The 14,237-nt window shown below is 40.0% G+C and overlaps 1 protein-coding gene across 2 annotated transcripts in view; it reads left to right on the top strand.

Moving 5' to 3' along the window:
- The window catches only part of LOC122865610 (netrin receptor UNC5D-like), a 152,595-nt gene that overhangs the window by 83,923 nt on the left and 54,435 nt on the right, over window positions 1-14,237 (top strand). For both annotated transcript variants that reach the window (XM_044174290.1, XM_044174291.1), the window contains exon 2: window positions 8,390-8,596. In XM_044174290.1, coding sequence (XP_044030225.1) covers window positions 8,390-8,596 — 207 coding nt within the window. The remainder of the gene's footprint in view (window positions 1-8,389; window positions 8,597-14,237) is intronic.

Below are 14,237 nucleotides of genomic sequence, written 5' to 3'. Positions count from 1 at the left end.
CAATAAAAGTCACCCTGTGTTTTGCCAGTTGAATGCTTTTAATGTGAGCTCTGATACAGGTGTAGAAAAGTGAACAGTAAACAATGAGGCAATGTCAATGAAATAAAATTACAAATGGTAATGCTGTTACTTTAGTTAGAAGTACACACATGCATCCTTTCCTGTGAGTTTGAATACTGCAACGGAATGGCCGACTCCTATATATAGAGAGGTAATTACAGAATGCAAATACTTTGAATGGCTATTGCTGCCCATAAATAGTATCAAAAATGGGGTTTAATTTCATGAAAATATCAAGGAATATAACTATAACAGCATATTATGCTCAGGGTCTGGGGGAAAAAAATCTATAAATATCATGATAGGAGGTCAGGTGACATTTAAAGCACACAAACCAATGATGAAGATATTTTAGGCTAACAAAATATTGAAACATAACACATGACAAGACATTAGTGTTTGTAATCAATGAGTTTCTATTTAAATTGGTACTGTCCATCATTAAGGCCCAGTCATAAGTTATGAAAAGTCGAGGCACAAGTTTGAGTGGATTTTCTAGGATCATCCCTGCTCTCTGTACTGATATAGTCTAAAGCTTATTTGTCATATTTTTAGTTTACACTCCCCACTTCTTTGGTGGAGGAAAAAGTCTTCTAGTGAATTATTTGAATATGAAAGGCATATACAAATGTGTGTGACACTTATTTAGATGAGGTTGTTTCCCTACTAATATTAATGTGTGTATGGAGAAGTGGTTGATGGGATAGAGATGGGAGACTTTTGTCAGTTTGACATCCAGGTAACCCACTTTTGCTTCGGCATGTTTACTCTTTGATTATCGGGAGAGCTGAGGGAAGCACTATCTCCCGCCTGCCAAAACCAGGCTGGCAAGCTGTCACAACACCGATGAAGACACATATACCACCTGGGTGTTTGTAGGTGACACACATTCACACAAACTTATGCACAAAAACTGTATACACACACACACACACACACACACACACACACAAACTGGTTTGTGCACATGATCAAGAGCATGCACACACTTAAATTCCTAAAAACATTGGTAGTTTGTTTTGACAATAAAATATATTCCTCTGGTGCAGGAATATCTCAGTAAAAGCTGCAGTATTCACTGTGTGTGCTACAGTATTTCCTGTATTTTTATACATGTATGGATAAAATACATGTATATCAATCAAGCAAATGATGAAACTGGGTATTGTGCTTTCCATTATAACAGTTGTATAACAAAACATTTTGAATGCTGTGTAAATTGGTCCATTATAATGCATTAACCCTACTTAAAATCACATTTACTGTGGCATCCCAGTAGCCAACTGGTGAAGACACATACCATATAACTGCATCCCTGGTTTGATTCCAACCGGGGACTTTTGTTGCATGTCATATCCTTCTCTCTCTCCCCTTGTTTTATGTCTGCCTCTATACTATCAGCTATCCAATAAAGGCGAAAATGATGTCTACTTAATATGGAACTGATACTTAATGATAGATCATGTTGTATTTGCATCTTTACCACAAAGAGCACCATCCTTTATCTTTACCTTTTGATTAATGTTCAATTTCTCCACCAATGCTAAAACAACAGAAGTCTGATGTGAGACACTCACAAACACTTACTGTACCGCTGCTCCAGTGGGGCTGCTGTCCAACAGATAAGAGTTTAGTCGTACTGAGCAGCTTGCATGTGTGAGTGTAACCTTGAGTGTGAAGCAGGGCTTTGCTGATAAAGAGAAACATCCGGATCTTTTAGAAAATGTTCCTGCATTTTGTGAGCAAAAATTCATTGACATGATCAACACAGGAAAAATTAAGTTTAAAAAAATGTGGTAGTGTGAAATAGTCGATCAGAGCAAAGAGTCAACATTTGTATGTTTTTGTTTTGACTGGACAACATCTGGCATGTGTGTAAGGAAAACTGTCTTCGCCTGGGAGTGCTTCAGTTGTGGCACACACATTGTGTGTGTGTCCTGAGATGACAGATGAGAGGTTTGCATCAATATTAGAACAAAGCGCTCTGGCATCTCTTTCTGTTGAGGCCATGCTGTTTTTAAGAGTCTGAGAGGCAGAGCAGGAATGTATTGCTTGTGTGACTCCTTGTGCAAAGAAATTACAAGTTAGAGTATCTATAGAGCTCCAGGCATTTCTGCAGTCTGACTGAAGTCACTGTGAGACTTGCCTGGGGACAGGGAGGAGAAGAACCAGGAAGGAAACAGGGATGTGATGTTAAATAATGGTATAAAATCTGGCTATTGCCTGGTTATCATCTTGAATTTAATCCTATAGTTTGGCGAGATTTTGGAATAACATGGCAACCTACCTGCAAGTAGAGTCCGTTTTTGAGAAGCATCTGTGTGCATCCAGCTGGAGTGCATAATGCAGGGTTGCTAAGCAGTTCATTACCTGTCATCTTGTCAGAGGGACACCTCTAGCACTAGGTCGATGTGTTTTGATGTGGTTGGATAGGGGTAGTGTCTGCAAAACACCGAATACAATGAGGCTTTCACGTTTTACTGCCTTTCTCACCCCATTTGCTATTGTGCTGGGAGATCAAGAAATCCTATCTTTGCCAGTCTGTCTTCCCCCTGTGGCAAACCTGTCATTCAGAAATCTCTGCAGACAGAGAGGAAGTGGGTGTGGGGGTTGTGCATCGCCAAGGTTGTGATCCTTCAGTGGGCCAAAGTTGGCTGAGAACCCAAAAAGAAGTACCTTTCTTTTTGGGCTCAGGTTTATAAGCATTTCCTGAAAATGCTGAACATTTTTTTTGTCTTCCTGCCGTGCACTCTGTTGATCTGAACAGATGCTCCCCCAGTGCTTCTCACTATCTTCAACACCCACCTATCATCTGCTTCACCAGTCTCCCTCCACCCCCATCTCCTCTGCTAGCTTCACCTCTGATCCTCAATCTAGACCATCCATCTGCTGCACGGAACTGCGTCAATACTGCCTATGAAGACACCTCACACTGGGCATATATAATTAATGCAGCATTGACCATTGCCAAGCTGTATTTATTCATGTATTTACACAAACACATTAGCCTGAAAGTCAGTGTTTACACAAAGGCAACAACACATAGCAGAAAATAAAATCCACAAAATGCATCCTCCATTCACTAACTAACCATGCACCTTATTTCTCAAACCTGTTACTGAAATGTGGACATGGTGAAGTAATTAACAACAAATTATGCCACTGACTTAATTAACAAACTTAGAATGAATTAGTAGATTTGTTTTAATGGCTAAGCAGCTGCTTCCTGCTTATTAATACTAAATACTGTCAAGTGAGTTAAAGTAGTTGGAGAACTTGGCTGTGCATCTGTCTAGTTTTTTCCATTTTTTTAACATCTAAGGGTAAGTTAAATAGAACTGATGATACATGATATCTGTTAGTTGTTATTTTAAAACTGCAGCATTTCTCAGATATTAAAGGATGGCCAGTTACTCATATGTGAGAATAATTCTGAAAATGAGATGTTATGTAAAATGTTTTAGGCTTCAAGCCACTGATTATTGGATAACACATTAAGGCAATGTTGCATTTTATGAAAGCCATATATTCTCTCCCACTCTGTGTTTCTCTCTCTTTCTTTAAACACACACAGACACACAAACTGTCTCGTTTTTGCTCTCTGTTCATGCTGGTAGTTTTCATACAATATTAGCAGGAGATTAGTGTTTGGTGCCTCAAACCTGTTGGAGGTTTGAAATCAGAGATCACACATGTGCCATTGTGACAGTGGGTGTTTGAATTCAATATGGTTCAATGAACATTATTCATGAAGAGCAACTGAAATGACAGGCACAAAAGGGACACAAATAAGTAAACTTGCACTAAAAACAAGTAAAGTGTAGAGAGTAGCAGTGTTGTGATTACTGAAACTGCAAGTGCAATGTCATTTATAGCCATTTTAACTCCATTTCAAATGGAAGCAAACATGTTTGGTGTGAATGTATCAATGCAAATGATCAGACCTGTTTACCCAAATCTGCCCGCAACCAGGGTTTAGTGTAGGTTAGTATAGATTCAAGCAGATAGTGGCATTGATGTTGATCCCCTCTCGGAAACAAATCCTGAAGTGTTGTTAAATCTCAACTGTAACACCACTACAACAACCCACTTTATGATGTTGAAACATGACAACCTGGCAAGTGTTGCGACTGCAGCGAGTGACATGAAGCTATAGTTGTTAACCCTGTCTTGCACAAACAATAATGACCCATATTAACCCAGGGCTAATTGTTTTGCACAAATTGTCAAAAGGACATCAGATTAAACTTGTGTTCAGTATCCCATGCACACAAGGGGTTTGTGTGTTAAAGAGGTGTAACAATTACTTCCTGTAAAGCTCAGCAGAGGCAGAAGGTTCAGGTTCAGAAGGCAACAGCCTCTTTAACAAAGAGGCTCCATCTGCAATCAGTTCTGTATCCCAGGAAGTGGAACAGCTTGCTGTATGGGACCCATTCAAAGTCTTTGTGCAGGATGTGGGATGTGTTGTCCAGGTTGGTGCTGGCTTTTTGGTGGAGGCCTGTTGCTGGGTGAGCAGGTGTTACAATGCCCTGAAGGTGCTTCTTGTTTTTGATATTCAGTGAGCGGAACCAGCAGATGAATGAAAAGTTCATGGTACTGACAGTGAAAAGGTTAGAGGATGTTGTGACAATGTTCCTGCTTATCCAGAAAGACTTAAACTGATAAATGTTCATTCTTGACAACAGTGTTCTATTCTATTCTAAGTGCTTATTAAAGACAGTAGCCAAGAAACTGTTTTGTTGCCCTCTGTTTCTTCACCAACTATGGCTGTATGTGACACTCTTGTTTTTGTAGTATTGTGATCCAGGCATGGGTTGTTGCATCACTGGATGAACTCTGTCGGTACTTGGCTATGATCTTGAGTCTGAGCAGGAAGGTAGGGAAAGAAGGTCCATGTCATCAGAAAATTTGATGATGTTGGGGTTGGTATACACACTCCCCTGGTTGCTTCTATACAGAACAAAAAGCGGCAGGGAGAGGACACATGCCTGTTGGGGACCAGTGTTTCTCTAAAGGCAGTCAGAGTACTTTCCGTTGACCCTGATTGTCTGCAATCGCTGTGTCAAGAAGACGGTTATTCATCGGATCAGCTGGTGTTTGAACTGGAAACAGGACAGCAGTTTGTCTGCCAGGATATGAGGTTGCAGTGTGCTGAAAGTGGAGGAGAATTTGGCAAACATCAGCCTGGCTACTGCCTTTTGGTCTCTCCAAATCACTAGTAGAGTGCTGTAGTAGCAGTCATTAGTCCAGTCAGCTAGGGGCTCTTTCTCCCTCATTTCTTTTAGATTTTCACTAAAAGCTATGAATTCATTGAACTGACGTAAGAGGCCGCACTTACTCATTGCATTTTGCATGTGAAGAGATGGAAGTGTTTGCTGTACTTGAGGAAATGAAATGTTTGTGAGGTCCCTTACAGGTTGCATCACAGCTGATGCAGTATTAGCAGACTGTCTGCATTTTCAGGACAGAAGTTTGTTTGTGTGCGAGACAGACAGAGGGGCAAAGAGAGAGAATGAAAGAAAGAAAGAGAGTGGGTGTCTGATAGAGCCATCACTCAGCCCTTTGGCAGTGATATCTTGTTTTCCTCTCAGACTGGGCTAGATGTATCTGTGCCCCTTGTGTGTTATTGCCGGGCTGAAGCATTGGTTGTAGATCACTGCGAAAACTATGAAGCACAGGCCACAGTGGTCTCCTGAATGACAACGGCGAAGCATATTGAGGAGTAGAAAAGGTTTCAGTCGTAGTCATCTGGGCACTGTTTTCAGAATCAAGACGTTCCGGCTCCCATCCGGAAGTCATTCTCAATTGTGAAAAAATGGGACGGGAACTAGAAATTTAAGCTACTCTGTGTTAGATAAGCCCTGCCCTCAGGAAGGAATCTGCCTGAGTATCTGTTAATAGCTAGTTTCACCTGAAACTGACCTAATTGTTTCCAAGATGGCCCAGTAATCAGTAATCAGGCCTATTGTTTTCTGGCTGCACCTACCTCATCACTGTTAAGTACCTGATTAGCATGTGATTGGTGTGACCAAGGTGTTAATACAGTGTGATAGACTTTGGGCAGATTGAATCTCAGACCACCATTTCTGTTCAAAGAGGGGTTCTCTTTTTTCACAAAAATGGAGAAACGAAACGTCTTGATTCTGAAAACAGTGTCCAGATGACTACGACTGAAACCTTTTCTACTCCTCAATATGCTTCGCCGCTGTCATTCAGGAGACCGCTGTGGCCTGTGCTTCATAGTTTTCACAGTGATCTACAACCAATGCTTCAGCCCGGCAATAACACACAAGGGGCACAGGACGAATGAGGGACTACACCGTCTCATATTGAGGAGAGAAATTGGTCTTCGACATGTCCTGGGAACATACAGATGAACCAACAGCAGCCCTGCACCGGCCACAAGATGTAAATGGGATGAATATTAGAACGGCAAACAGAAACCCCACGGCACCATCAACACCATCACATTCTGCAGCCACTTTGTTTGAGCCATATCTCACATGATAACAACAGTTATCTCATTGCCATGTGTGTACTTACTACAAGGTGCAGTGCCGGAGGTGCATCTTACAGTCCTTGCTTAGTGTTGCACTTTGTGATCTATATTCAGCCATTTCACGAGCAAAGATAATATTATTCTGCTCCCAGAGACAGTTAAGTGCTTGTGTTTCCCCCTGGAGTCACATGTCCCACCACCAGCCTCAGGTTAAATCACACCAGAGTGTCTTTTCTTGTGTCTCGCGTAATCTGTCTGCTGCAATACTATCTCACCTGCTGAATAAAAAATGAAAAAACGAAAAGTGAACGGACAACTAACTTAGAAATAAAGCCTGTAATTCTTTACTAAACCTTACTGCTGTTGATGTTTATATCTGCGGTATTAGTTGCAGTGGCATTAAACTGTCATGTTGTAAGCATTAGTATAATACCTGATCTATTAACAAATGAGTCATTACTTGGAGGGATGTGGCTTTGTTTGACAGCTGCGTGTTTGTGTATTCATGTTCCCATCTATCATAGTTTGGATGCGTGCTCATGTCTACGTTTTGCATCTATCCAAACACAAACACACCATATCAATGCTCCGTGCGCAAAACAAATTGGAGCACTCTGTACAAGAAAAGCTTGCCTAGGGCTAGTCATTTTGAAATTAAAAGCATGTCTCTTTGTTCAGCCTCAGTTCCAGGAATAAGGGAGAGAATGTGAATGTGTGTTGCACGGAGGGGAGAGGAACACTGAGCGAGTGCTGTGATTTTCACAGCCAGGGAATCACAGAGTCTTTTATCTATCCCCCTCAATCAGGAGACATCCGGCAGGAAAGGTAGGAGGATTAGATTAGCTAGAGAGAGGGAGAGAGTAAGAGAGAATGGGCTCTCTAATCCTGATGGGGTTTTCAAAGGTACACCCATCTCTGTGGAGAAACATGCAGTGTGCATTGGGTAGTGGGGGGGGGCTGGAACCCCTGCTGACTGGAACACACCTCAGACAGGCAGGGGAAGAAGGGAGTAGTGCCTGTTAATGTGTTGCCAGTGTGTTGTCGGTGAATTCTTCAACTGAATTAACTGTCTTTAGTGAACACCAACATCTGAGAGATCAAACAAGACTTTATGGGACTACTGTACTGTACTGTTGATCTGACTGATCAACATTTAGGAAGTCTCCGTCTTCCAGTAATTCCAGTAATTTATGCAACTTTTTTGTTTTGTTTCTGGAGAAAGGACCTGTGGATTCTGTTTGACATTTTTAAACAACTGGTTAGCATGCAGTGTCACACCTCTCTTTTACACAGTGGTTGATGAAAATTACTATAGCTATAGCCATTGCATTGCGATTAAAAACTGAAAATGAAAAAACAAACTAAACAAAATACCCTGTAGCATTGTCTGCATGTCCCTGTGTACTCAAAATATTAAACACTGTGTCAGTCAGGAGGATTTGAGGACTTACTGTAAATTATTGTATTGTATTGTATTGCTGGGGCGGAGAATGGACTGTGGGGATGCCGTGATGTTATTTCTTACATTGTGCTCCAAAGCGATTTGTTTGAGGGAGATGTCGCTGTAAGGAGAAACGGCTACTAGTTGGTTCTGGTTGCAGAGGGGAGGGAGAGAATGAGGGATAGTGGAAGCTGAGGAAAGACAGAGAGTGAGCTAGTTTTGATGTGTGTGTATTGAAGATTTATTAACTGCGGGGTGAGTTGGCAGGGAAGAAATCTGAGATGGTTTGAATGAGCCATCTTGCTACGGTCAAATAATAACTAACTTTTTATTCCATTTTGTGCAGTCATTCTATTTGAATCTCATTTTATTCTTATTTTATTCTTCAGGTCCTCGAGGTGAGGCCCTGCAGCATGGCCAGTCTGGGACACTGCCCCTCTTCTTGGAAGAGCCCGTTGACGCCTACATCATCAAGAGTAACCCCATCAAGCTCCGGTGTCAGGCTCGGCCTGCTCTTCAAATCTTCTTCAAGTGCAACGGTGAATGGGTCCACCAGAGCCAGCACATGTCTCAGGAGCACACCGACCTGGGGACAGGTACAGTGAACACTGATTAAATAAATACTTATCTACATTTGTATACAGACAAACATGCTGTACACATACAGTATGTACAGACAGACATACAACTTGCATCTTAATGGGGTTTTTTTCCCGTCAGGGCTTTCTCCTGTCACTTTAAGTTATGAGAATACCTTTCATATCTCTGATAGAAAGGACTGAAGTCTTAAAAATTTACTTTGCAAATGGGGCTTTATGACAATGCCTGCAGCTATGTCCAACCCTGCAAATATATTTGCCTCATTTCTTTACTGCATACTGTGTGTCACTTTTGATCTAAACTGAAATGACAACTGTTAGACCATGAAAGGCACCTACTTGTTCAATTTTAGGATTTGACTTTGAACTCTAAATGGTGTTTTATACTGATGCAACTTGCTGAAATACTGTTGTTGTTTTTTTAACTTAAAAATTTATTCATTCAAACCACAAAGAAAAATGTCCTTTTGTTTCTAAAGCCCTTGTATATGTTTTTATAGCATCATCTCACAATGGGTATTAAATATCTCATGAATTCACAAAAAATTGAATTATACTTTCTTTTTTTCTCCTAAAATCTACTTGTATTGTAATTAGAATAATTAGACTAATTCTCAAGTATACTTTGAGAAACGTTACTTGTTTTATCCAGTGGGGGAAAATTTGGGTTCAAAGCATCAGGACAATTAAGGTGCTAGTCTGATTTTTTTTTTTTTTTTTTTAAATCTTGTTTTTATTGTGTGGTCCTATCTAGTATCCATGTGAGCGGAAAAAACATAAGTAGTAGCTACACTAATAATTAGGTCTTAAGTCTGCACTGAACATCAGATGACCATCATCTAATTAGATTATAACTTACTGAAAGAGGTGAGGATGAAGGCAAAATATTTACGAGCCTGCCTTGGCTGCTGTTAGTGCAACAGTGTTGATGCTTCGCTTAACACACAGCACCAATCAATATCTCCCCCCAGAGTTAACAATGGACCCCTACATTTTTACTGCCTCTAGTCTGGATTCATAGCTCTGTTCCCATCTGGCTCCTTATCACCATTCATTTCTGTTTCCACTGGGACAGACACAAGGAAGAAGAGATGCAGAAGGGTCTGTCCTTTCCCTTAGAGAGAATAAAAGCCGAAATGAGAGCATCTTAAAAATCCACCTGTGCTTGTATCTCAAAGTAGAAAGAGCTGACAAAATAGAGTAAATTTGGAATTAGGGTATTTTATTAGTCTTTACTGTAACCTTGAAGACCTAGAACCTAACCTAGAAGCACCAGAGAAACAGAATAGACAGAAAACCTTGATGGATGGATTTTGTAAAGTAAACTGAAAATATCTGTTTCAAAAAGGAAGCATTAGCCAGGTTAGTTCTTTCCTATACATGACTAAACCTCAACATTTAGTTGAATTGTTAAACTGTTGAAGTTCTCAGTAAGTTTTGTGTATGCTATTCTGAGGGCTGCTTCCTGTCTATTATCAACACTTCAGACTGTTGCTATAGCACCAGTGCTCAAAGCTGAGGTGACAGCGTTACCGATAAACAGGCAACTCTTGCAAAGTTAAAATTTAATGAAGGCCGAAAAAGTTGTGCTGTTTGTAGAGAGGCTGGTGGAAACCGCCTGTATTAACTCACGATCCTCCTGCCAATAACGCAATTTATAATTTTTTTTACAGTTAGCCTGTATGCATTTCCATCTCCTAGCAACATTTCTTTAAACCATGATAGCCATCATTTCCTAACCTTAACAAAGTAGCTTAAGTTGCTTAAAGTGGCTAGAATCAATATTTTTATGATAACAATGAATCAAATGACTGTGTAATGTGAAAGGGGTCGCTCATTGTAACAAACCCACAGATAATTATCACCCGACTCAGCAGTTCCCTCAGCTCTTTGGAGGTTTAGAGTGTCTTTTAGCATAGCATCTCCTCCTGCCACAGTAGGCAGCTGTTTTCAGCAAAAAAGCCATAAAAGTCTTCTGTATGCTCCTTTCCCAGCACTGAACGGCAGACAGACAAAGTTAACGAATAGCTGGTGAACATAGTGGAGCATTTAACAGCTAAGGAGCCAGATACCGTTTTTGGTTGAGACCAAGAACACACCTAAGAGGAATAATAACAATATTGAACTTACATTCACCAGTGGGCCAGAAAGACGACACCAAATGAATGCTAAACTTTCTCCATATCTGCTGGATGTGTAAATAAGCAACTGTTAAGTGCTAAATTTGCCGTATCAAGTTAAAAGGTGGATTATTTATCCACCTACTAGCACCTCTAAAGCTCGCTCACTAACACAATATATCTTATTTCTTTAATCTGTACAAAAACTGAAGTGTGAAAATGACAAATTGCCATTCTACAGACTATTTCTAAGTGTTGTATTTGCAGTTGGTTTTCGCTGCTCCCAAGTGGCAAAAACATCAGTTAATGCAGGTTTAAGCTTAACCATATCTTACCCATAGTGCATCTGGCATGACCACAATCCATTCCATTACCTTAGCCTAGCAGTTTGTTTTTGTTCTACTGATAGGGGTGCCAGGTCAGCAAAATCCTCATATGGCTAATTTTGGTTGGCACTGACAACAAACCTTTTCACTGTTTAGGTATAAGGACTTAGGACTAGCTATACGGTCTGAATATTTATAGTTAGGCTTATAAAGTGTGTTTCACGCAGCAACTGGCTCTCACTTAACAAAACCTAATGGAGCAATGTCATGAATGCAGTATGGAACTTTTAGTCCATAGTTTATAGGCATTCATTTCAGTCATGGCTTTTGTTTTATATTATCGCATTGCAGTAGTAATTCTGTTGGTTAGTTGTCAAAACATCTCACCAGGGCTCAATATTCATTAAGAAGATATTTTGTCTTATCACAGACCATCTCAGTGCATAGCCTTGTAATCAGGCACAAGATGATGGGGCAAATTGAAAATGGATGGAGCAGTTTAGTGCTTCAGTATAGCCTTCGAGAAGATAAACTACAACATTTACATGAAGTAGTGGTCCTCTGGCATGGCATGAAAATATCTAGAAACACTAACAGCTACTTAATTGGATCATGCCTCAAAAGGAAAAAAGTGGAAAACAAAATGTCCCCAAATCATTGCCAATCTCAGTTGATTTTTAAGAACACTAGAGCTGGCCCACACTTGGATGCGACTGCACACTCCAACAGCCTCCCTCTAAAAGCAGTAAATAGCTTCAAATGTTAACATAATCATTGCTTAACACATCATTTGTGCACAGTGGAGATTTCCTTTCAAGCGTGGCATTTTTTTAGGCCAATCTGCGGTCTCCCATATCTCGACATCTACTGGATGAATTGGCACAAAATGTAGTGCAAATATTCATGGCTCATAGATGGTGAATCCTAATGACTAGGTGATCCCCTAACTTACATTTCATTTATTTTTCTTTTTTGGGGTATTTTTATGCTTTTTATTAGGTTTCACATTTGTAGTTTTGAGTGAAAGTTTAGCATGTTAGCATGCTAACATGCTAAACTAAAATGGTAAACATAGTAAACATGACCTGCTTTCTTCAGCATGTTAACATTGTCATTGTGATATGTTAGCATGCTGACATTAGCATTCAGCTCAAAGCACTGCTATGCCTAAGTACAGCCTCACAGAGGCGCTAACTTGACTGTAGACTATTAGTCTTGTTTGCTTATTGATTGTACGTTACAGTACAGTCCCTTTCATGGAGGGAATTGTCCTTAAGGCTGTTGGCTCACATAATACATGATTGGAAAGTAGCATGTGTTTTTCTCTCTTCTTTTATTCACCTTCACTCATTCATGAACTCCCTCTCCATTGCCTTTAGTCATATTTATTTTATTTTTATTTTTTTTACATTTTCTCTTTCTTTCCTCTTACACACACAAAAACATATCTAAGCTTAAATGCATCTACTAGTATTATAATATTATGGGCTCTGGTTGAAGTGCCTAGAAGGGTGCCCTGCATGATGATGTGCAGCTTTGCTGCTTGGACATGGTTTAGTATTCACAGATCTAAGATACAGAGGTATTCATTGACCAGGGGTTTAGTGAGTGTCTGTCACTGACTGTGTCCATGTTACTGCTTAGGTAGAGGTGGGTAAACATGCTACATGTTGAGAAAATGAACATCTCGCCTCAGCTGAGTCACTTCTGGCTGCTCATTCACCTTCATTGTTAGGAGGCAGTTGAACAGCTGTTTCTCAGTACAAGCCATTATATTCTTACTCAGGTGGTAGAATGGCCCCTGGGTTCAGCAGCAAGCAGGGGGCTGTAGCTATTAAAGCAGTAAGCTGTGAATTAAATGCAGACGGACTCAACAACACATGCCTTAACATTGTTTGACCAGGGGGTCTGAGGCAGAGGATAGAGACCATGTCTGTCCAGAGGCAGCTAACTCAGCTAGGGAGATATATTTTAGCTTTGTGTTGTGTTGTTTTTCTCAGATTCAGTCTTAGCTCGCATGTGCCTTCCTATAGACAGAGCGGCAGACAAGGGAAAGAAATATAGAATTAGAGAGAAGAAAATATCCATTACAGCTTCTGTGAATAGCTTCAAATGCTGTTTCCATTAGCATGAGAAAAGCTGGCACAATATACAGTCTCTTTCAACTGAGTGAATCGTGTTGTTTTTCAAGATCTGTAAGACATGTAGCAGAGTAAAAATATATTTTTAATACCATGTAATGGCTAAATATTTCGTACCTGCAACTCAACTTCTCTGCGAGCTAATCCTGACTGTTCAACTTTCCATGGCAATGAGCAAGTGTGAGCTGCATTTGTCTTGTGACTGTTTAAAATTTAATGCTGAAGGAAATGGGAGTTCTTTCCAAAAATGTCAAATAAACATTTCAAGACTATACATGTTTGGAAACTAACAGAAGAGATGTACAGTATGTCCTTAAATAGAACTAAAAGAAATGAGTGCACGGTCAGGAAATGTACACAATGTCTGACGTATATTAAGTTTAAGCCTTATTATATGTAAAACAGACACTTTAAAAATGTTATGTTGCACCACAAATACAACCTTGTGCACTTGACAGCTGGCTGTTCTGGCCAGACCACATTTATTTAGAGCAGGATGCCACTCTGCATGTAACTTAATTCTCACCACTTCTCTGAGACAGCAACAAATACGGCAGTGTCACATGTTGAAAGAATTGTCTTTTCTTGACTTGTGGTGTATTTATTTCCTACTGGAACGAAGACACTCACCATGAAGGTTAGTAGTTTGAAAAAAACGTTTTCTGCCCAGAGACAAGAGATGTCATTCTGTTTGTTTGTTTTTTCTTCAGATACCTGTGTATGACTATTTCACTGTCATCTATTCAATTTACAGACTGGCTGAGAGTTCAAAGAGTAAACAATATAATTTTATGTCCTCTAAAGATTTCAACCAGACCACTGTTGTCATGTTTCACTGCAGGATATAGTGTAGGCTGTAGAATCTCTAATGAATGCCGATTTATTATCATTATGCAGTTATTATGAATAATAACATTGTTGTGCTATTCAAACCATTAACTGGGCAATGGAGTGCTGTCAACATGAAATATATTGCATCTATCAATAAATAAATGTTTCGTGAGATAAAAGAGGACATTGAATGTTGGATGTCAAAACACTTTCTCTCACT

The sequence above is a fragment of the Siniperca chuatsi genome, linkage group LG18 (genome assembly GCF_020085105.1).
Source record: "Siniperca chuatsi isolate FFG_IHB_CAS linkage group LG18, ASM2008510v1, whole genome shotgun sequence".
NCBI lineage: Eukaryota > Metazoa > Chordata > Actinopteri > Centrarchiformes > Sinipercidae > Siniperca > Siniperca chuatsi.
Note: the sequence above shows the minus strand (reverse complement) of the source record. Positions and strands in the feature narration are given on the sequence as shown.